The sequence below is a fragment of the Oncorhynchus keta genome, chromosome 21 (assembly GCF_023373465.1).
Source record: "Oncorhynchus keta strain PuntledgeMale-10-30-2019 chromosome 21, Oket_V2, whole genome shotgun sequence".
Classification (NCBI taxonomy): domain Eukaryota; kingdom Metazoa; phylum Chordata; class Actinopteri; order Salmoniformes; family Salmonidae; genus Oncorhynchus; species Oncorhynchus keta.
The window spans coordinates 6,924,537-6,949,131 of record NC_068441.1 but is presented as its reverse complement, the minus strand read 5'-3'; the positions used below and the strand labels follow the sequence as shown (position 1 = coordinate 6,949,131).

General features: G+C 43.5%; 2 protein-coding genes across 3 annotated transcripts; both read left to right on the top strand.

Annotated features, from left to right (window-relative positions):
• The first annotated feature begins 1,272 nt into the window (after positions 1-1,272).
• LOC118400019 (WD repeat-containing protein 82) lies at positions 1,273-4,771 on the top strand. Of its 2 annotated transcripts, none has more exons than XM_035796354.2 (9): positions 1,273-1,396; positions 2,488-2,585; positions 2,973-3,039; positions 3,190-3,289; positions 3,408-3,524; positions 3,708-3,863; positions 4,022-4,091; positions 4,294-4,436; positions 4,517-4,771. In XM_035796354.2, the coding sequence occupies exons 1-9, from the start codon at positions 1,386-1,388 to the stop codon at positions 4,544-4,546; spliced, it is 792 nt and encodes a 263-aa protein (XP_035652247.1). In that variant the 5' UTR covers positions 1,273-1,385; the 3' UTR covers positions 4,547-4,771. The 2 variants fall into 2 exon arrangements, with proteins under 2 accessions (XP_035652247.1, XP_035652246.1); XM_035796353.2 differs by lacking the exon at positions 1,273-1,396 and adding an exon at positions 1,417-1,939.
• Positions 4,772-10,017: 5,246 nt separating this feature from the next.
• LOC118400022 (twinfilin-2-like) lies at positions 10,018-23,586 on the top strand. Its single transcript, XM_035796357.2, has 9 exons — positions 10,018-10,355; positions 17,979-18,157; positions 18,258-18,353; positions 18,486-18,590; positions 18,715-18,729; positions 19,322-19,447; positions 19,611-19,761; positions 22,680-22,801; positions 22,916-23,586. The coding sequence occupies exons 1-9, from the start codon at positions 10,259-10,261 to the stop codon at positions 23,087-23,089; spliced, it is 1,065 nt and encodes a 354-aa protein (XP_035652250.2). The 5' UTR covers positions 10,018-10,258; the 3' UTR covers positions 23,090-23,586.
• The last annotated feature ends 1,009 nt before the right edge of the window (positions 23,587-24,595 follow it).

The following is a 24,595-nucleotide window of genomic DNA, read 5'->3' as shown; positions in this document are numbered from 1 at the left end:
ACTGTCTTTCCAAGCTAGTCGGAAGACTTCCAGTTTGGTGTGGCTCCATTTCCGTTCCGTTTCTTGAAGCTTGCTTCAGAGGTCGGGTATTTCCTGTGTACAAGGGAGCTAGTTTCTTATGAGAAATGTTTTTAGTTTTTTTTAGGGGTGCAACTGCATCTAGGGTATTGCGCAAGGTTAAATTGAGTTCCTCAGTTCGGTGGTTAACTGATTTTTGTCCTCTGGCGTCCTTGGGTAGACAGAGGGAGTCTGGAAGGGCATCAAGGAATCTTTGTGTTGTCTGTGAATTTATAGCACGACTTTTGATGTTCCTTGGTTGGGGTCTGAGCAGATTATTTGTTGCAATTGCAAACGTAATAAAATGGTGGTCCGATAGTCCAGGATTGTGAGGAAAAACATTAAGATCCACAACATTTATTCCATGGGACAAAACTAGGTCCAGAGTATGACTGTGACAGTGAGTAGGTCCAGAGACATGTTGGACAAAACCAACTCAGTCAATGATGGCTCCGAAAGCCTTTTGGAGTGGGTCTGGACTTTTCCATGTGAATATTAAAGTCACCAAAGATTAGAATATTATCTGCTATGACTACAAGATCCGATAGGAATTCAGGGAACTCAATGAGGAGAGGAACGCTGTATATGGCCCAGGAGGCCTGTAAACAGTAGCTATAAAAAATGATTGAGTAGGCTGCATAGATTTCATGACTAGAAGCTCAAAAGACGAAAACATGTTTTTGTTTTTTTTGTAAATTGAAATTTGCTATCGTAAATGTTAGCAACACCTCCGCCTTTGCGGGATGCGCGGGGGATATGGTCACTCGTGTAGCCAGGAGGTGAGGCCTCATTTAACACAGTAAATGAATCAGGCTTAAGCCATGTTTCAGTCAGGCCAATCACATCAAGGTTATGATCAGTGATTAGTTCATTGACTATGACTGCCTTGGAAGTGAGGGATCTAACATTTTAAGTTGTCCTGTTTTGAGATATTATTACAATCTCTTTCAATAACGACAGGAATGGAGGAGGCCATTATTCCAGTGAGATTGCTAAAGCGAACACAGCCATTTTAAATTTTGCATGACCTAGATCGAGGCACAGAGACAAGCTCAATGGGGAAAGTTGAGCTGACGACAATGTTCATGCAGGAACCAATGAGATGCTCGTGGGGGTGGTGTTCATGAAGGAACCAATCGGATGCCCAGGTCCAGAACAAATTCAAGGAAACGCACAGCATTATACAGAGCCATGAGTGTATGTAACTCCCTTCCAAAAGCTGCGAAAAAGAAGGGTCTGCAATCATTTTCCGAAAGCAATGACTGCAAACTCACCTGCATTGTTACTTCATTTATTCTTGATTTGACAGGCACCGCCTGGATTATTGTATGACGGATAAGTTAGTTACAGTTATTGTCAATATGCGTATTTAAAAATATTTCTCTGCTCGATTTTTTTTCTTCTCTATGCTCTTTTCTTGTCCAGGCGAGCGATTGGTTGTGCGCGAAACATGAACTGACTTCCGCGATAGTTGTATGTATCGCGAGAGTTATTGATGCGCGTGTTTGTGGAATTTGCGCGTAGCCGAGGTGTCGAAGGCGGTGCTTTTCCATGACTCGGATAGCGAGTATCCCAGGCGGGCTTTCTTTAAATTCGTTGAAACGTTAAGTTATATTTACATAATAGTAACGATTGGATTTAAAAAAGCACTGAAATAGATTCTCAAATATTACATTCAGTAAAAAACGAGGGTCTGCGCCCCCTCAATCAAAGAGGCCATCATGAAGCTGACGGACAATGTGCTGCGGAGCTTCAGGGTTGCAAAGGTTTTCCGGGAAAATTCAGACAAAATCAACTGTTTTGATTTCAGCTCAAACGGCGAAACCATCATTTCTAGCAGCGACGACGACTCCCTAGTTTTATACGACTGCCAGGAGGGAAAGTAAGACATACATTAAATTAATATAAATCGACTGATTTTGCCGCACTGCATGTTATTACGGTAGGCCGACCTATGTGCTGTAGTTAGCATCTGTTCCGCTAGTTGTAGTGAGGCCTACTGCGTAATGCACAATCCTCGGGCTCGAGTTCAGAAGCTAGCAGAGTTTGAGAGGATCTATGTCTGGCTTGGTAGATCGGTAACAAAACTATGACTTGTATTTAATCTAATTTTCACACAAGCGTGTTAGGTGTATTATTGTGTCCGTAGTCGACGTAAACAACAAAACAAAAAAACATGTGTTAGTCCAGATATTTGTGGCAATTGTTACCCGCTTATTAAGATTGTCTGATTGAGAGGTTGGGTTAAATGCGGAAGACACATTTCGGTTGAATGCATTCAATTGTGCAACTGACTAGGAATCCACTTTCACTGTCCGTTTTCATACCTTTTATGTTATGGGGATTTTAAGATGTACATTGGCTTGGCTATAAATTTCTTTGCCAGCAATCTAATGTTATTGTTTCTTTCTCCAACCTGTGCTGGTCCAGACCCAAGCGGACCCTCTATAGTAAGAAGTATGGAGTGGATCTGATCAGGTACACACATGCAGCCAACACTGTGGTCTACAGCTCCAACAAAATTGATGGTATGTTAGTTCGAAGAGGAGATTTGTAATCAGGCTCTTTTAAATAAGCAGTTGTCCATGTAATTCTTGTCTTGCATCTTTTAGGAGTTACTTATTGTATTCATGCTGAAGATTGTTCTCATGGATTTCCCAACAGCCTGACCGTGTTGTCAAGCTCACCCTGGTCTGAGGTAGTTGTTTGTACAGTTTGAGGGTCTGTGATTCTGCCCAATACAGGAGCTAACTGTACAGGCCACTGCCTTGCCTAGGGTGGAGCCCACTCATCCAACCTGCCCACTGCCTCCAGGATCGGTAGCTCTACTTGCTCTTTAGTGGTGTGGTGATTAATTGAAATGCCATGCTGTCTTGTCTTCTGCCCTTAAACCATAACTGTTATGATCACTGCAGACACTATCCGGTACCTCTCCCTCCATGACAACAAGTACATCCGGTACTTTCCTGGACACAACAAACGGTGAGGACTGAAGCAGAGAGACTGTTTAGGCTGCATTACTGTACTATTACTTAACTATTGTTTGTATAACCATTTAATTTTTTAGAAATATCAGGTGTTCATTTCATCATGGTAGATGTTTCTGTACCTTTAACTTGAATGTTGTTTCAGAGTGACGTCTCTCTCCATGTCCCCTGTGGATGACACGTTTATCTCAGGATCTTTAGACAAGACAATCCGGCTATGGGATCTGCGGTCTCCAAACTGCCAGGTTGGTTCCCTTCTCTAATTCTCCTTGACATTGCAGATCAATTTACTCTAGATAAACTCTAATTGTGCTGGATTAAATGTCCCTTTCCTCTCTCTCTTTCTCTCCATCACACTACCAGGGCCTGATGCACCTACAGGGGAAGCCAGTTTGCTCATTTGATCCGGAGGGTCTGATCTTTGCTGCTGGCGTGAACTCGGAGATGGTCAAACTGTACGACCTGCGGTCCTTTGACAAGGTAATTCATTTCAGGACTATGACTATTTTGAGTTTTTAGGAAAGGATGTATGTGGTGTATTCTCTGTTTTGTGTGATCTATTTCTGTGTGTTTGTGTTGGTGGTTTGTATTGAGAGCTTCGGGTGGGGGCCAGTGGTAGATGGCTGTCTTCAGAGCGTTTTTGTTTTGTTTGCTTCTCAATAGGGCCCTTTTGCTACCTTCAAGCTGCAGTACGACCGTACGTGCGAGTGGACAGGACTCAAGTTCAGCAACGATGGGAAGCTCATCCTTGTCTCAACCAATGGGGGTGCCCTCCGCCTCCTCGACGCCTTCAAGGGAGCTGTGATGCATTCCTTTGGGGTGCGAGATCATACACATTTATAGACACTTAAAATCACGACGGATACTCTTGATATAGATTTAACAGCAAGTTGTAAATGTTTAGTAAATGGATATTGTCATGCAATACAAGAGAGATGACCGGCCTGTATTTATAGAAGCTCTCCTCTGTCCTGTAGGGCTACAACAACAGCAAAGCGGTGACGCTGGAGGCCTCCTTCACTCCTGATTCTCAGTTCATTATGATTGGTAAGTCCACACAGACTGGGTAGGTGAGGTGACAGGCTCTATGTTCTGTAAAGTAAGACGGGACAGTTCCAATTGTCTTCCCATTCTACCACAGTATTGTTTGTTAGTAGTTATTTGAAACTGCAAATTAAACCTAACCTAAAAACAGTCTAGTTCAGCTCCCTCTGGGTTTTCCGTGGTCTGACGGGTGGTTGTTTCTCAGGCTCTGAAGATGGGAAGGTCCATGTTTGGAATGCAGAGAGTGGGATGAAGGTGGCTGTTCTGGATGGGAAGCACACGGGTCCCGTCACCTGTCTTCAGTTCAACCCCAAATTCATGACTTTTGCTAGTGCTTGTTCAAACATGGTAAGATTACTTGGGTTGAATGCACACCAATCTAACATATAGTACATGAATGCTCAGTAAGTCTGTTTTGTCCTCTGCAGGCATTCTGGCTCCCCACCATTGACGATTGATAGAGAGAGAAATGCTCTGAGTGGGTCACTGATGGAGGCCACAGGCGAAGTGAGATCCCATTTAAAACCAGCAGGTGTCAGCACATCCAGCTCTAGGACAATTTTTCTATGGCGTGTGTGGTAAATCAAGTTGATTGTAAATATGTAGGACTTCAGGTATATAAATGGTCTGATTTTCTGTTCTTTTATACTTGTAACATTAAATATGTTTTCATTTTCTAACAAGTGTCTGACTTCTGTGTGTGAATGAGTGGTGAAATGTATGTATGTTCATGTTCCTAAACAGGTTCTACCTTAATCTCACGTGGAAAGATTGTCTCAGTTTACATGCACAATCTGTTGGGACTGAATGGGATGCATAGGATTTGAGCAGCAGTAGTTTTTCATAACATTTTTATGTTTGGGTTTTTCGTCACTGGTTATTTGGACAAATCATGATTTCGCAGGTGTTATCATCTTTCGAACTTCTGAAGGGGATGGAACATTCGGCCCATTACTTAAAGAGAGGGGGTGGAGCGCCTCGGTTCAGTTCCGCTCCTCGTTATAGCATTTCATGAATCCCTAAACATGTATGGACCCAGAACTTAATTGAGCAGCTGACCAATTCCGCGAGACTTTAGTTCTGGGTTAAGCAAGATTACTTCTACATATACACTGTCAGTGAGCAACACATCATTAGCACAGTTGTTGATATAATGTACAAGCACAGTACATTTCTAATGGGAAGTGAAAGGGGATACTGTACCTATTCAATTGTGCTAAAGGTGCAGGGGGCTGCCTTAACTGAAGTCCATGACATCCCTGCCCGGCGAGCAGTTGTTGGGTGTTAACTGTCTTGCTCAAGGGCAAAACAGCAGACTTCTACCTTGTCGGCATGGGGATTCGAACCGGTGACTTATGTTATTGACTGAATATTCGTAACCGCTAGGCTACCTGCAGTCAAGTGTGTCTGTAGACTCGTATCAACTGACGGGTTAATATCTACAGGAGGGTGTGTTCAGCTGGTGAAGTGTATGAATGAATGCTTTACCTCTGGCACAATCTGCCCTTTAGGTAAACAATCTAAGGTTCACATATTATTCAATAGCTCCTCCCTCCATACCCGCACAACCACTCAAAGGGCAGTGCACGTTATGGGAGTATGACAAAGCAAGCAGGGACATGGGAATGATTAACCCACCAAGTCATAAAAGGCTACTGAAAGCCCCTGAAGTAAAGTAATTGGGCCAAAGATAAGATACAAGAATGCATGTGCCCACAGAGAAACTCAACCTTTCTAGTGGTGATTAAAAAAACAACACAAGATTTACATTAGACTGCATTATCACTCTCTTCTTGAAAAGGAGCATGTCTACCTTTTGAACAATGTCAATTGGCGATGCTCTGAAAGCTGCGATTTGATGTCACAGATGTGGAAATTGACAATAGTTGTTTGCTGCAACAAACTAGAAAAGAGGTCTTGTAAAGTGGGAAATTAAAATGTACAATTAACACATGTGTTTGGGATGCTTAATTTTATAGCCGCATCTACTAGTAATGGTATTATAATTATGAGACGTTTCAGGGAATTGGAACGTAGGGTTCTTGAAATGGTTTCTAACCGCTGGCCAGTTTTTCAGAACATTGAATTAAAATTCTGTTCTAGTATTGTTTTAACTACTGTCCCCAGTTAAATTTTTCTCAACTACTTGTGGTGAGAACACAATAGTGCACTACAACCAAGTTCTTTTCACAAAAAGATCATGTATATTCTTTATTATAGAACTAATTACTTCAACCCCCCCTTTTTTTTTACAAGCCATGAAATACATGATTTCAATGTTCCTAATAAAAAATATATACTGTTACCAAAATGTTTTGTACAGTGGGTTCTATTACAACAACACTCTTATATACTTTGGTTTGATTTTGACATTCCACACAAAAGAAACGGTCATTCAAAAACAAAATCCTTCCTGGCCCATTCAAGAGACCAACGTGAGTGAATTTGCTAGAGTAGAAGAGGTTGTACACAATGTACAAAATATTACAAAAACCTGCTCTTTCCATGACAGACTGACCAGGTGAAAGCTATGATCCCTTATTGATGTCACCTGTTAAATCCATGTCAATCAGTGTAGATGAAGGGAAGGAGACAGGTTAAGAAAATATATTTTTCAGCCTTGAGACAATTGAGACATGGATTGTGTATGTCTGCCATTGAGGAGGAATGGGCAAGAATATACACTGCTCAAAAAAATAAAGGGAACACTTAAACAACACAATTTAACTCCAAGTCAATCACACTTCTGTGAAATCAAACTGTCCACTTAGGAAGCAACACTGATTGACAATACATTTCACATGCTGTTGTGCAAATGGATAGACAACAGGTGGAAATTATAGGCAATTAGCAAGACGCCCCCAATAAAGGAGTGGTTCTGCAGGTGGTGACCACAGACCACTTCTCAGTTCCTATAATTCCTGGCTGATGTTTTGGTCACTTTTGAATGCTGGCGGTGCTTTCACTCTAGTGGTAGCATGAGACAGAGTCGACAACCCACACAAGTGGCTCAGGTAGTGCAGCTCATCCAGGATGGAACATCAATGCGGGCTGTGGCAAGAAGGTTTGCTGTGTCTGTCAGCGTAGTGTCCAGAGCATGGAGGCGCTACCAGGAGACAGGCCAGTACATCAGGAGACGTGTAGGAGGGCAACAACCCAGCAGCAGGACCGCTACCTCCGCCTTTGTGCAAGGAGGAGCACTGCCAGAGCTCTGCAAAATGACCTCCAGCAGGCCACAAATGTGCATGTGTCTGCTCAAACGGTCAGAAACAGACTCCATGAGGGTGGTAATGAGGGCCCGACGTCCACAGGTGGGGGTTGTGCTTACAGCCCAACACCGTGCAGGACGTTTGGCATTTGCCAGAGAACAGCAAAATATTGTCAAATTTGCCACTGGCGCCCTGTGCTCTTTACAGATGAAAACAGTTTCACATTGAGCACGTGACAGAGTCTGGAGACGCCGTGGAGAACGTTCTGCTGCCTGCAACATCCTCCAGCATGACCGGTTTGGCGGTGGGTCAGTCATGGTGTGGGGTGGCATTTCTTTGGGGGACCGCACAGCCCTCCATGTGCTCGCCAGAGGTAGCCTGACTGCCATTAGGTACCGAGATGAGATCCTCAGACCCCTTGTGAGACCATATGCTGGTGCGGTTGGCCCCGGGTTCCTCCTAATGCAAGACAATGCTCGACCTCATGTGGCTGGAGTGTGTCAGCAGTTCCTGCAAGAGGAAGGCATTGATGCTATGGACTGGCCCGCCTGTTCCCCAGACCTGAATCCAATTGAGCACATCTGGGACATCATGCCTCGCTCCATCCACCAAAGCCACGTTGCACCACAGACTGTCCAGGAGTTGGCGGATGCTTTAGTCCAGGTCTGGGAGGAGATCCCTCAGGAGACCATCCGCCACCTCATCAGGAGCATGCCCAGGCATTGTAGGGAGGTCATACAGGTGGTCCTGTAGCTCAGTTGGTAGAGCAGTTGGTAGAGCATGGCGCTTGTAACGCCAGGGTAGTGGGTTCGATCCCCGGGACCACCCATACGTAGAATGTATGCACACATGACTGTAAGTCGCTTTGGATAAAAGCGTCTGCTAAATGGCATATATTATTATTATATATTATTATTATTATATATTATACAGGCACGTGGAGGCCACACACACTACTGAGCCTCATTTTGACTTGCTTTAAGGACATTACATCAAAGTTGGATCAGCCTGTAGTGTGGTTTTCCACTTTAATTTTGAGTGCGACTCCAAATCCAGACCTCCATGGGTTGATAAATTTGATTTCCATTGATCATTTATGTGTGATTTTGTTGTCAGCACATTCAACTTTGTAAAGAAAAAAGTATTTAATAAGAATATTTCATTCAGATCTAGGATGTGTTATTTTAGTGTTCCCTTTATTTTTTTCAGCAGTGTATTTAAGTGCCTTTGTACGAGGTAAGGTAGTAGGTGCCAGGTGCACCGGTTTGAGTCTCAAGAACTGCAATGCTGCTGGGTTTTTCATGCTTAACAGTTTCCCATGTGTATCAATATTGGTCCACCACCCAAAGGACATCCAGTCGACTTGACACAACTGTGGGAAGCATTGGAGCCAACATTGGCCAGCATCCCTGTGGAACCCTTTCGACACCTTGTAGAGTCCATGCCACGACGAATTGAGGCTGTTTTGAGGGCAAAAGGGGGTGCAACTAAATATTAGGAAGGTTTTCCTATTTTTTTTTACATTCAGTGTATAGTTCAATCCAAACTGTCTAACGATACTCATGACAAAACCTGACTGTTGATTGCACCTCATGAGTCTGACAACCTGTATCAGAAACTCACTTAACAGTTTCACTTTCACAGTTAAACATAACATAATTAAAATAATGCAAGGGGGATTTTTATTTTCTGATAATCCATTCAGCGTAGCTTTTCAGTTGCACACACACTTTGACGTCTTCAATAAAAGGTGACCAAAAAAAACCATCAACTAGTTACATGCATAAAACCACTATGGGGAGTTCATGCAGGTGTCTCAGGAGAGACGAACACCCAAAAACACTGTGACGTTCATAGGTCCATCCTTGAGCTGAGGTGTCCAGAAGAAAGACAGTCGTAACGTTTCCAATCACTCAACACATGATCCTTTTGATCTGGTTTAAACCACAAAAAAACTGGACATACAGTAGCAAGTAAACTGGGATCGAATGCTGTTAATATTAATGGGATTATTTTATGATCTGAATTCCTTTCGGTATTAGACAACCACGCACCAGGGAATGGCTTGCCGCGGCTGAACTTAAGCACAGCTGTTTATGTCACAGGGGTCATATTCATTGATTTGACCAAGGCCTTTGGTCTAGTTGGTATCTCATTCTCTTAGATAATCTGAACACACTTGGCGTTTGCCCAAAGGCTTTTGGAAATGGTTTTCTAGGTAACAATAGAAATCAGTGTTACAAAAGGAGGGCATTAAGTTCAATCACCGGGAAATATAATTAACGGGTGTGCCGTTCGTTTCAATACTTGGACCATTGTTATTCTTCATGGCTGTGAACTGTGCATTAACACAAATGTTCCCTTGTGACAGTGTGCCATAAACATAACATACATGTCCACCAAAGACATATCTTTGTCAGTCTTTGTCATGTGAATCCTCAGTCCTCCAACCACTTCTCTCCAGTGCACCAAATCACATTTAAACATAGTTGACAACCCTTTAACAGAAATGTCACTGGGTCAGGGCCTCAGGTGAGTGTGATTATAAGGTTTTCGTGTCACTTTTCTGTCTCTCAAGCAGACCATGGTGGGGTGGGGGTGGGGAGGCAGACACCCAAGGCTGGACAGTCAGTGGCAGCTAAATTTGGGAGAGAGGGGATCAGGTTCCCTCTCTGAACGCACATGATCCTGCCCCAGTTACTCGAGCTGTGTCCCCCTCTCATACTGTCCCACTCACTCAAAGACCTCATACACTCACGCAGCGATTTCAGACACTTAGACCAGCGCTTCGTCACACAGACTTTATCAGCGCTTTTATTGCCACAGGTTATCCCATTGTGTCTCTCTTTGTCTGGGCTGAATCTCCACCGTCCGCTCTGGGACTTGGTTTGGCTCTACCGTCTCTCAACCCCTCCCCCCTACAGCACCCGGAGGGTGGGACAGACTTCTTGCTGACCCACAATGTTTCTGGTTCTTGTTGTCACGCCGGAACTAAGGGAGTTCTTGGCCAGAGCAAGGGGTGGAGCTGTCCGCCTCATCAAGGTGCGGATCCAGGATGGTGAGTAACCCAGGGGACAGCGGTTGGGCAGGAGGGAGGGATCTTGGCAGGACAGGAGGGATCTTGGTCTGGCAGAGTTGACATAAAATTGATATTAATTGATATTAAATTGATAACTTTAATTATTTCACCTATTATGTGATTAAATTGTTCTAACTCTGTGTTTGTATCAGGATGTGTGTGTTTGTGAAGGTGTGTGTGAGAGTTAACCCAAAAATCAAATCAAATTTTATTTGTCACATGCGCCGAATACAACAGGTGTAGACTTTACCGTGAAAGGCTTACTTACAGGCCCTTCCCAATGATGCAGAGTTAAAAATAGTAACTCAATAAAATACACAAGAATTAAGCTATATACAGGAAGTGCCATATCACTGTGCAGGGGTACAAGGTATTTGAGGTAGATATGTACATAAAGGCAGTGTAAAGTGACTAGGCATCAGGATAGATAATAATAACAGTAAAAGAAAGAACAGCAGCCGCGCGTGCGGTGTCGTTATGCGTGTGTGCGCGCCCGCGCATGCAGTGTGTGTGAGTTTGTGTGAGAGTGTCAGTGTAGTGTGTGCGAGTGTATAGTATTGTGAGTGTGCATAGGTAGGGTCAATACAGATAGACGGATAACCATTTGATTAACAATGTAGCTGTCTAATGGCTTTGGGGTAGAAGCTGTCTGTGAGCCTTCTGGTCCGACAGATGATGCTCTGGTACTGTATGCCCGAAGGTAGCAGAGTGAACAGTCTTTGGCTTGGGTGGCTGAAGGCTTTGTCCATTTTTTAGGCCTTCCTCTGACACCGCCTGGTATGTTGTTTGTTGTTCTGCTGTTCAGTCCCTTGATTGTGTGGATGCTGCTAATGGAGAAAACATTTCACAATGTGTTGGGTAACTGAGGCCACATGTGTTTGGTCAGATGATGCATTCAGTCTGATGAAAGGGATTGCAAGAGAGACTGACAGCTTTACTCAACTTTGTAATGGTTGGCATGTTGTCAAGGTTTATATGATCCAGTTGAGATATGAAGTTACATTGAACCCTCATTCGAAAGGGTTATGGAAAATATGACCGGAGTCCTCATTGGACTCACTGTCTAATGATGCCAATGACAAAACCTGTTGATTGCACCTCAGCACCTGAGGTGCAATCAATAAATATAACATTCATTAGTCATCATGATTTGTTTTCAAATAAGAATGACACAGTAGTTAGTGCAGCTGTTCATTAGCTGTGTGAAAGGCATTCATGCTATGTGCCAGACTGTGCATGTGTGAAACAGACCATGAGGCAACAGGACATTTCATGATGTACATCTGGGATGTTTACATCTTATTTGGGACATCTTGTCTGGGCCTACTGACACTCTATCTGGGCCATTTGTCATATTGTAGTAATCTGAGACTTTCTGACTGATATGGATGTGGTGACTGGCTCTTTTTTGGGTTGTCTCTGGGTAGTTTAAGGGCCGTGTCTAGACTCTGATGTCTGGGCCTGTTTCCAGGAGGCCTATGGGCCAACAGTCGGGCAAGTATTTTTTATTTATTTTTATTCCACCTTTATTTAACTAGGCAAGTCAGTTAAGAACAAATTCTTATTTACAATGACAGCCAAACCTGGGGTGGCAGGTTAGCCTAGTGGTTAGAGCGTTGGACTAGTAACCGGAAGGTTACAAATCTATCGTTCTGCCCCTGCCCCTGGCAGTTAACCCACTGTTCCTAGGTCGTCATTGAAAATAAGAATTTGTTCTTAACTGACTTGCCTGGTTAAATAAAAACATGTTGTTGTTTTTTAAATCTAAAGAAGGAACATTAGATAAACCCTCTCAAACTTTTTCAGCTAGTTGGCTGTCAAAATTGCACTGATAAACGATGGGGAACTGTAGCCTCCTCATCTTTCTGCAGCTTGCCTGCCAATACATGCCTGTCCCAACCAAGCACCCAAGCTAACTGGCTAAAGTTGGCTAGTTTGCTAGCTAGCTACATCCACACACAAATGAGAGAACAGCTCACTCTGGCTATTTTACCCGTAGCAGAGCTGGTTAAATCAAATCAAATCAAATGTATTTATATAGCCCTTTGCACATCAGCTGATATCTCAAAGTGCTGTACAGAAACCCAGCCTAAAACCCTGCAAGCAATGCAGGTGTAGAAGCACGGTGGCTAAGAAAAACTCCCTAGAAAGGCCAAAACCTAGGAAGAAACCTAGAGAGGAACCAGGCTGTGGGGTGGCCAGTCCTCTTCTGGTTGTGCCGGGTGGAGATTATAACAGAACATGGCCAAAATGTTCAAATGTTCATAATTGACCAGCATGGTCGTATAATAATAAGGCAGAACAGTTGAAACTGGAGCAGCAGCACGGTCAGGTGGACTGGGGACAGCAAGGAGTCATCATGTCAGGTAGTCCTGGGGCATGGTCCTAGGGCTCAGGTCCTCCGAGAGAGAGAGAGAAAGAAAGAGAGAATTAGAGAGAGCATATGTGGGGTGGCCAGTCCTCTTCTGGCTGTGCCGGGTGGAGATTATAACAGAACATGGCCAAGATGTTCAAATGTTCATAAATGACCAGCATGGTCGAATAATAATAAGGCAGAACAGTTGAAACTGGAGCAGCAGCACGGCCAGGTGGACTGGGGACAGCAAGGAGTCATCATGTCAGGTAGTCCTGGGGCATGGTCCTAGGGCTCAGGACCTCCGAGAGAGAGAAAGAAAGAGAGAAGGAGAGAATTAGAGAACGCACACTTAGATTCACACAGGACACCGAATAGGACAGGAGAAGTACTCCAGATATAACAAACTGACCCTAGCCCCCCGACACATAAACTACTGCAGCATAAAAAATACTGGAGGCTGAGACAGTTAGGCTGTTTACATGTTATCTGGAACGTTCTTGACTAACTATTACTTTTTGCCTACGTTTACTGACACTGGTCATATTCAGTGGGTGTTGCGCATTCGTAAATTGATAAGTATTTTTGTACTCTGGCACACTCAGACAAGAGTGCTCTGATATCGGAGTAGATAGCCAAAGTGATAGATAGCCAGAGTGAATTTGCGAACACAAGAGATATGCTAACTGGATAACAGTAACTCAAGTTCTTGCTAGCTAACCAAATGACAACTGCATCTCTAGCTGTGTATAGCCACCGAAAAACTACACGAGGGGGAAAAGTCAGTCACTCACCCACTCCTCCAATGGCATGACATGACATCCTCCTAGCAGCTAGCCAGCTAGCTATCATTAGGCTCCGTGTTTTTAGCTTCCTGCATAAATAGATACGCTAGTCTATTAGCTACTTTATGACTTACTTGTGATCATTGCCCTTGCTAGTTTTACTGTATTGACATTCCCATCCTTAGTTACATTTGATTTTTTTGTCCAGAATACTGAGTCATTGAAACTGAAACAGTGCATCCCGAATGGAGGCAGCAAACAGTGTACCAGGACAGCTGTGATTTACAACCTGATAGCAATATTTTTTGGACTACCAAGAAATGTATTGGTGAATTATATTAATCATGCATCGAACTGCATCCATCTATTCTGCCCACAACAATGCCTTAGTGTACGTCATGGAACGTTGAGACAAATAGAACCTATCTTTAAAACCTGTTATACATTTGGTTTTGAAGCATTAACTGGGAATTTTATTTTAATTTTATTTTTTACAGATATTATGATTGTCTGTTTGTTTCATATCTTGTTTCAGATTGGGTGGGCCTATTAGGGCCCGGCTCCCCGGATCCACCCAGGCCCATCCATGTATGTACTGTATACACTGCAAAAAGCGCATGATGACAATTACGCATCACAAATAGCCTAAGCAACACTTCAGAATAAACTCTTTCAATACCTGGGTTGCATACCCATTGTTTCCTTAGTTAGCATTTACTGGTAGATATCATAAATTGAAATGTCTTTCCTACCCTACCCGCTACTGATGTCATTCTTCTGTGAGCTGCTTCATACCAAAACCAGTTGAGAGCCGCATGCTCTTGCTGCCTGCAGATGATGTTCCACTGAAACTAGGCTGTGTGCTGCAGGCATGTGAATATATTTCACAGGCTTTGCGATTGTGTAGGCTACTTTGTGCATGATTTCTCTACTGTACTACATCATTGATAAGGTGTATACCTCTACTCAGTGGTTATTTTAGCATGTAAATCTTGGTGGGGCAAACTCAAAAATAAATGTTTTAGATGCATGCCCGGCAAAGCCACAACACCAAACAATAGATTCATTGCACTGTAATGGTGACAAACGGTGGCCACAAACTGTTTTGGCCTGCACATAAAGCTGTCCAAACTGCAGTCTCAACAGCAGTCCCAATAATATACCACTGCTACACCTGGATATCAGCGGAGCCTTGTCTGACAGCGAAACATTCAATTGAACCTCATTTACTGCATTTTAAAAAACACGGCTGACATGGCTGACTTGCTTAAACAAATGTGGTTTCTACTGACAATTGAGATGTACAAACTATGGCATAAGGGGACAAAAAGTGGATAAGAGGCAATCTGTAATTTTGATTAAGACATTAATGAGCCAGATAGGATGGACTTGGTCAATTTAACTATATTTTCAGCACTTTTGAAATGTACAATGACAGAATTCGGAACATGGGCCTTTCTTACAGTATTCTCCCTGTACACCAAGTCAGAACCGTAGGATAAATAGATTTGATTATTACATTTCTCTAAAACAGGCTATAGGCTATATGTGCACCACCAAGTAAGAACAGCAAGCTAGGGGGGCAAAGGGACGAGATTATTAGGTAGAGGCACATGGGATACTAACAGCTTACTACACAACATACACTTAGTATTAATTTCTTAGCTACAGTATACATATATCCTTGGAATATTATATAATTTATGCAGCAGCATTGAATACATTTTTGGATTTACCTTGTTGTGCTGTGCTCACTTGAACAAGAAAGTGGCGCGGCGGTCCTTCGTGGGCATTGTTTGTCATCAAACTTTGTCATCAAAGTCTGGCATTCAACTGGGAACTTGGAAAAGAAACAAGGTCGAATCATGATGACGTCAGTGATCTTCAGGTCAGAGCTCTTGAAAGAGGCCCAGGTTCCCGACTCGGCAATTCCGAGTTGGATGACCGTTCAAAACTTATATTCCTATTCAGAGCTCATTTTTTTCAGAGTTCTCAGTTGTCTTGAACTCACTGAAGTCTGAGATTTCCCATTTCTACGTTTCCAGTTGTTTTGAAGATGGCAGAAGTCATCCTGGATTGACAGCATGGCCAATGTTAAATCTTTATCCTTTTAAGCTTGGAAAAGAGACCCTTAAACCCAGGCTTGGACCCCACACCCACTCCACTGAATAGAAGGCTAGTGATTGCTTTGCAATGCTTTCAGTTAGCCACTGATTCCTTCCAAACCACTCATTGTTGATTTTTTTATTTCAAACTTGTTGTGTAATGTTGATGTCCAATGGCCGGTGAGCACTGATACGTTTTATTATTCATTTCTCTTCATTATTTCTCTTCATAAGACAAGGATTGAAAAGGATTTGCCAGTAGATTGTCAACTTGATTCATGATGATGACTGCTAGCTTGCTAGATAAGATTTTGAAAATATGATGTTGACATGATCAGTCCAATCAAATCACTGTAGATATAACGTGATTTGACGTCATTTTATCTGTGGCGAATGACCTTGAGCCTTCTTAGATGGACACTTCTAATGTAACTCTATGGTATCACCTAAGGGGCTAAAATTTGTTAGCTCTACCCGTAGATTTTGTGGTGAATAAGTGTCCCCATGACTGACAGAACACTGAGCCAATCACGGCGCAACTAGAGAACATTACCAACCCCTACGCTCTGTATTTTCCTCTGGCTGCCCCACCACCACAGAAAGCACTGAGCTAGGCTAAAACACCTGCATTTTGGAGCTGCCTTACTAAAGAAAGCAAAAAAAAGACCAAGTTTGTATGTGGCTTTATTAGCTCAATTACTATTACATTTAAAAAAGATATTGTTTGCAAACTGATATGTGACACGTATTAATGCCAAAATAACATGCAAAACGATCTCTGCCCCGTATGATGGGTTGCCACTGCCTCTACTACACTATTTTGAGAAACACCAGTAGGGATTAAGAAGTGCACACTGAAAAACAATTGGGTATACAGTGTATACCTGCCTATACCCTCCACTACACCACTGGCCCTTTGGGTTTTACAACAAGTGCATTCTCCTACATGAGTGCGCTGGTATTATGGTTGCTGTCCTTTCAGTATCACCAACCTGTCATACATTGAAGGCCTATAGGTTCACCACTGCGCAAACATGTCTGTAATAGATTAATCTTTCAATAAGTGTATATATTTGACCTGGCGAAGCAGTTTTATGAGCTGACTGAATGGAAGATGATAATTTAGTTTTTTTCTCCACTGGTTTCAGGAAGACATGATGTGTCCTCACTGTCCGTGACCGATTTAAGACCAAGTACAAATGTATCCGACACCAAGACAAGCCCGAGACACTCAATATGTGGTCTCGAGACTGGACTCGAGATCTCGAGTCCTACAACACTGATCCTTAGTAGCTGGTCACTCAATACTATCCTCTCAGCAGCTCTCAGTAATATGACAAAATAAGTGTGTGTGTATGTGTGTGTAAAAGTCCGTACAAGGATAGTAAAACAAGGGAAATTGTACCTCATGGGGACATTTCCCACGTCCCCATGAGGACAAAGGGTATTTTTAGTTTAGGGTTAGCTTAGGGTTAAAATAACGATTTAGGGTTTGGGTCAGGGGTTAGGGAAACTAGGATTTTGAATGGAAATACATTTTAGGTCCCCATGAGGATAGAAGAACAAAACGTGCGTGTGTGTGACTGGCTGATGGAAAGTATGTGTCTGTGCTGATAGTTGGAATGCGTTGGGGCTCAGAATAGCAACTGCAGTGATAGATGGTCAAGAAATCCCCCTGCACCCCTCAAGGACATTGGACTTTTGGTCTATGTGTGTATGCAGGTTTAAGAATGGGCATGTGTGCACTTGCCTTCATGTTTTGATCATCTGTTTGTGGTTGGATGTCGTTAAGTTGTTCTTTGCGAGTGTGTGTGTGCGCATCTCGTCTGTGACCTCATTTGATAGTCCTAGCAATTAGTGAAAGATTTCTAGTAAATAGCACCAACGCATCACATTTTAAACACAGAAGCTCCTCTGTCGTTGTGCATGCCAAACCAAGTGACCCTGGATCATTTCATGACACTCTTTTCAGATGTTATAAACATTATTGAGAGAGGATTTGCTAAAACTGCCATCAAGGACAGGACTGCAAGGCTACTGTCAATCAGTGACAGTTTCAACTCAATGGCTGGTCTCCATACACCAGTGAGATTAATACAGATCAGATCCCGAGACCTGATGAATAGTTCATTGAGGTGTTGAGGCTAATTTAAGCAAAGTGTTGACAAAAAGCACGAGAGGGGTTGAAAGATGAGCCCAGAAGAGTGCATGAAGTGAAATAGATGAAGTGTGTGTGTGTGTGTGTGTGTGCGTGTGTGCGTGCGTGCGTGCGTGCGTGCGCGTGTGCGCGCGCGCGTGTAGCTGAATAATAAACGTTGAAGGGTCGAGGTGTGTAATGAGTTGTGCTCTGTTTTTTCAGAACAGCTGGTGCTTGGGGCATTCAGAGAGCCGACACAGAGCTGGGACCAGGACTATGACCACTTCCTACTTCCTCTGCTGGACGACCAGGAGCCTTGCTACATCCTGTACCGCCTCGACTCCCAGAATGCCCAGGGATATGAGTGGATCTTCATCTCCTGGTCTCCTGACCAATCTCCAGTACGTGCAAGTTGCACCTGTGCAACACACACACTCTCATGATCACAGCAAACACATTTCACTGATCCATGTGTCATTCACCCATTGATGTCCACTGCAGGTGAGACAGAAGATGCTGTACGCTGCCACCCGTGCCACAGTGAAGAAAGAGTTTGGTGGTGGTCATGTGAAGGATGAGATGTTTGGCACAGTGGAGGTACAGTAGAAGCCATTTGAAACCCCTTTGACGTCCTCTTGGTTATTGTGTCTCACATGACTAATGATGAGGCTAGAACTGTTGGCCCTCGGGCCTTCCCGAAATGACTGACCTCTTATTTTCTCTCACTAGGAGGACATCTGTCTCGAGGGCTACCACCGTCACGTGTCCTCCAGCTCCGGCCCTGCCCCACTCACAGCTGCTGAACAGGAGCTGCGGAGAATCAAAATCAACGAGGTGAGGGGACAAGCATCGCCTACAGTGATGTCGTCAACTCCACAGCTTATTGCAGTCACAGTGTATGTGTACAGTATTCACCAATGTCTCAGTTTCTAACGATTTGTTGTCGTTACTTTTCTAGGGAAGGGTTAAGCAGGTGAGTTATTATGACATGCATGCTTGTGTCTGTGTGACCATGTGTGTTTTCACAAACTGAGGCCAGAACGGCGAATTCCCCCATTAGTTAAGATAAAGAGGCTCACACATTCCCCTTAAATAATGACCATGCTTTTTACAGTCACCCTGCATGATTGGCAACTGGGATACAGAAAACTGATAGTCCTAGTATACTAAATACCACCACCCCAAATAATGGAATGTATCAACTTGAACAATTTTGAAAATGATAGTAAACCAAATTCAAGGTGAACATTATTTGAGGGGAATTAATAACTCTAGCCACCTCTGTGGGGCGGGAGAGAGGGAGGGAAAGGGAGAGAGAGAGAGAGATTGAGAGAGGGGAGAGAGAGAGGGGGAGAGAGAGAGAGGGGGGAGAGAGAGAGAGAGAGAGAGAGAGAGAGAGAGAGAGAGAGAGAGAGGGGGTAGTAGAGAGAGCCTTACACACCCATGTGTTGTGTAGGTATGTGAACACTACCGTGTTTTATTCTGTGCCTGACCTTGGTCACCCTGCATTTTCATTCAAGCAATGACGTGGGTGTCTCATTTAATGTGTATGCTGCTCCCTGCAGGTGAAAACAGAGACCAGTGTGGAGAGTAAGCACCAAACACTGCAGGGCCTTGCTTTCCCACTGCAGGAGGAAGCCAAACAGGCACTACAACAACTTGCACAGAAAGGCATCAACTACATACAGCTGGTGAGCCATATATAAATGCCATTAGCCAACCAAATACAAATGATTGATATCTCTAGCGGCCACATTCTCACCATGACTGACCAATGTATTCTGATCCAAAGCACACTGACTGAGCCATACACAGTCATCTCAGTGTTAGCTGTGTAATATTTGTGTGTTGCAGAAGTTGGACACAGAGAAAGAGACTATAGAGCTGGTCCATTCTGACCCGACAGAGACCCGTGAGCTGCCTTGCAGGGTTCCCACGGACACGCCCAGATATCACTTCTTCCTCTATAAACACTCTCACGAAGGGGACTACTTGGAATCTGTTGGTCAGTCTGTTATCGATCATCTCTCTCTCTCTCTCTCTCTCTCTCTCTCTCTCTCTCTCTCTCTCTCTCTCTCTCTCTCTCTCTCTCTCTCTCTCTCTCTCTCTCTCTCTCTCTCTCTCTCTCTCTCTCTCTTCAATTACATACAAATAAAATGGTGCACTATGATAATGTCACAGCATCTAAAGGCTTGTGTGGGGGATGAGACCAACGTAAATAACACAGAATTCCTGAAAAGACAATAAAATGCCTTTGCATGGAGTCATTCAGAGTTCACTCTGTCCAGATACAAGTAACCACAGAGATCATACATCCATATAGGTAGCATCAGAGTTATCCTCAGTGAACAAATTTCACATAGATACCAAACATGGATACTATCGTATTGTTCTATCACACATTCAATAGTCAGTCCTCTGGCGACTGTAACAGAGTGATACATTTTGGCCCCTCAGAGGGGGAAGGGCTGACTAGTCCTTGGGCATTGTCCTTTGTGCTTTCCTTGTTCTGGACCATTTGACATGCAACTCCAGGTGACAGAGAGCGCATCAATGAGGGCCAATCCTACAGCTGGTCCAATCTCCTACTAGAATGCCAAAATATATCTTGGTTGTTCCATGTCATTTCTGCAAGCCATGACACCCACCATCTCAGATTGTTCTGAAATCGTTTCTGTAGTTAGAAACGGATGTGATTAGCATTACTGCAACATTATTTTGTTGAAATAAAGTTTGTTCTTTGAGAAATGAAGGTAATTGATTGCACCCAAATTGGAAATTTTAGTTCATAAGATTCATTTCATATTGAATAAATATAGTACCTAACATCCGATTTGGACCCAGCTTTTGTCTAACAATGAGTTATACATGAGGAATCATAAGATGTGGTCAAAAGCCACCCATAGGCCCACCACACCCCACGACAATCCCACTCAAACAATTAAACTCACGTCCCTTTTTCAAGACCCTGTCTTTCAAAGATAATTCGTAAAAATCCCAAATAACTTCACAGATCTTCATTGTAAAGGGTTTAAACACTGTTTCCCATGCTTGTTCAATGAACCATAAACAATTCATGAACATGCACCTGTGGAATGGTCGTTAAGACACTGACAGCTTACAGACGTTAGGCGATTGAGGTCACAGTTATGAAAACTTTAGGACACTAAGGAGGCCTTTCTACTGACTCTGAACACCAAAAGAAAGATGCCCAGGGTCCCTGCTCATCTGCGTGAACGTGCAGGATGGCAACAACAACTGCCCGAGTTACACCAGGAGTGCACAATCTCTCCATCAGTGCTCAGACTGTCCGCAATAGGCTGAGTGAGGCTGGACTGAGGGCTTGTAGGCCTGTTGTAAGGCAGGTCCTCACCAGATATCACCGGCAACAACGTCGCCTATGGGCACAAATCCACCGTCGCTGGACCAGACAGGACTGGCAAAAGGTGCTCTTCACTGACGAGTCGCGGTTTTGTCTCACCAGGGGTGATGGTCGGATTCTAATTTATCGTTGAAGGAATGAGCGTTAAACCGAAGCCTGTATTCTGGAGCGGGATCGTTTTGGAGGTGGAGGGTCTGTCATGGTCTAGGGCGGCGTGTCACAGCATCATCGGACTGAGCTTGTTGTCATTGCTGGCAATCTCCACGCTGTGCGTTACAGGGAAGACATCCTCCTCCCTCATGTGGTTCCCTTCCTGCAGGCTCATCTTGACATGACCCTCCAGCAATGCAATGCCACCAGCCATACTGCTCGTTCTGTGCGTGATTTCCTGCAAGACAGGAATGTCAGTGTTCTGCCATGGCCAGCGAAGAGCCCGGATCTCATTCCCATTGAGCACGTCTGGGACCTGTTGGATTGGAGGGTGAGGGCTAGGGCAATTCCCCCCATAAATGCCCGGGAACTTGCAGGTGCATGAGGAGGAGATGCTTAATGCAGCTGGTGGCCACTCCAGATACTGACTGTTCCTTTTGATTTTGACCCCCCCCCCCCCTTTGTTCAGGGACATATTATTCCATTTCTGTTAGTCACATGTCTGTGGAACTTGTTCAGTTTATGTCTCAGTTGTTGAATTTTGTTATGTTCAGACAAATATTTACACATGTTAAGTTTGTTGAAAATAAACGCATGTTGACAGTGAGAGGATGTTTCTTTTTTTGCTGAATTTAGTATATAGTATCAGTTCTATATGTCTGACAAGTAGTATGCAGCTGCGTCTTGGAGTACTGTTTTTCCATCCCATGTAATGTATTCTCAGTGAATTTTGTGATGCTTTTTTCCCTGTTTAGAGAAATTAGACATTGAAGTTGTTAGGTGTATGTCCCATCGTACATCCTGATATTAACAGGTTCTGACCACTAGGTGGTGCTGTTCCTGCAATTAGGTATTAAAGGGATAAATTCACCCAAATTACAAAATTACATATTGGGTTCCTTACCCTGTAAGCAGTCTATAGACAAGGTATGACAGCAACCCATGTTTTTGGTTTTGTTTACCTTGTGTGAATGTCCTTGTCTATCAGTGAATCTGTCTTTTGTTTTGTGTTTTTTGTGGATCCCAAGGGAGAGTAGCTGCAAAAGCTAATGGGGATCAAAACCTTTTAGTATTCGTGGCACAAATCCAATGCAAGTGAATGGTATCTATAATAGCATTTTCGCGCTTCATGCCCAAACAATCTATAAGTAACATCATTGAGTTGCTTTAGGATGATTTGGAAATGTTTGAAAATTATAATATATGTGACATCTTGCATTGAATTTGTGACACAAATGCAAAAAATGTAGCATTTGAAACCAAGGGTTAGAACCCAAATTATTTTCCTATCATTTCGTTCTGAGCAGAACAATTGGGTCTCAACTCTGTTTCTTGTGCTTTTTGAGGTGGAATGACCCATCTTTTCCTTGCCTTCTTTCTCTTCCTCTCAGTGTTCATCTACTCCATGCCAGGGTACAGCTGTAGCATTAAGGAGCGGATGCTGTACTCCAGTTGTAAGAGTCGACTGCTGGATGAGGTGGAGAAGGATTACCATCTGGAGGTTGCCAAGAAGGTAATCCACTGAAATGCACATATTGTACACACAATAGGGTCTTTGTGTTTTCACAATACTGCTCTGTGTCTGTGTGGAAGTGTGCATTTACTCTGTGTTATTGTCTGTTTACAGATGGAGATTGACAGTGGGGATGAGTTGACAGAGGAGTTCCTGTATGATGAGGTCCATCCAAAGCAGCAGGCTTTCAAGCAGGCCTTCGCCAAGCCTCGTGGCCCAGCAGGGAAGAGAGGCAACAAGCGTCTCATCAAGGGCCCAGCGACTAGGGAGAGCAGGCCGGAGAGCTAGAGAGAGGGACAGAGGTCGTCTCGGCAGCCCTTCCCTGAATCTTCCTCCTGTTGCCACGTCCTCTGGCAGCTTGTTTGGCCACGAAGGAGGAAAAGGAGAAGAACATGGAGGGATTTCTGTCATTTTTTATTTCCCCCTGCCTTTGCTTGTGTTTTAACAATGTGTCAATAATGTATGTGCTATTCATGAACATCAACTATAGCAATGGTTCCCAAACTGTGGGGGAGCGAAAGGTCAGCATGGGGAAGAAGAGGGGTCGGCAGAGGGAACTCACTCCGGCTTTCAACTTACTCCAAACTTACTCTGCAGTTTCGATATTGGGTAGTGCATCAGCAGAATGTGTAGAATTGCAGGAAATTTGTTTTAAAATGACAACATTTTCTCTGCATCCCATAACAAAATGTATAGAATTATGGGAAATAAGCTTTAATCCTACAAAATTTCATGAACATTGCTTGTGCCCATAGAAATAGATGTGGCTTGCTTGTGCGATGGGGGGGGGGTGTTACCCAGTAAAAAAGTTTGGAAAACCCTAAACTATAGGATAAAACTAAGACACATACACACAGATGGTTAGACAGATGGACTGACAGAAATTAAAGACCAGTGGGTGGTCTTACAGATACCTCAGCTGAGTTTCTCTATTGCTAATGTCACATACAGGAGAAGCGTGTCTCTCTAATGTATTGTCCATACTTTGCTTGTTGCCACTAAATGTTTTGTATCAAACACGTTTTTATAAACATATGATACTAATGAGAGGAATGCCAAATAAAATATCGTTTTTTTCTTCTGTATGTTGTGTCGTAAAAAAACACAGCACAAATTGCATGGGCCAGATGATGTATTATAGCCTCTTGTTGCATCTACGGCCACGCAGAGGGGACAGAGAGGACACGTCTCTAGCAGTGTTCCCGACAAGACTATTGCAGGCCACAGCACTAGTCCGGCCTGTTGAGGCAGCGAATGGCCGTCCTTTAACATAAGCACAGGCGATCAACATGTGCAGGCAGTCATGTATAGTTACCACAGAGCAGATTCCCTGTCATTATGAGTTCCTTCTTAATTGAATTCGCAAGTAGCCTATTAGTAATCTACACATGCCTTTGAGAGCACGCAAATTAAAAGACCAGCTGATAGCCGCTGTTCATACATTTACACTAGGTCAAGTTTCGTAAAGGCAACTCAAACATCTATATATCACATGATGACATATTGACCGATTACACATGACACGTGTTGGTTGTTAACATTACATCCTTGTTCTTCACTGGTCCTGGGGACACGCATTTCCAGTTCAGTGCTAACACACCTGATTCAATTAGTAAGCCTTAGGTAAGACCAGGCAGGAAGAAGAACTCAATGACTGTTTACAACAGCTTGTTTCAAAGCTTACTCTACCGAGCAAATAACCAACCAAATCACTGTGGTAAATGAATGTCAGGGCAAACCTAAAATCACATTTGTTTTTTTGTTCTTGTATTTCCAGCAGACGATGGGCAACTT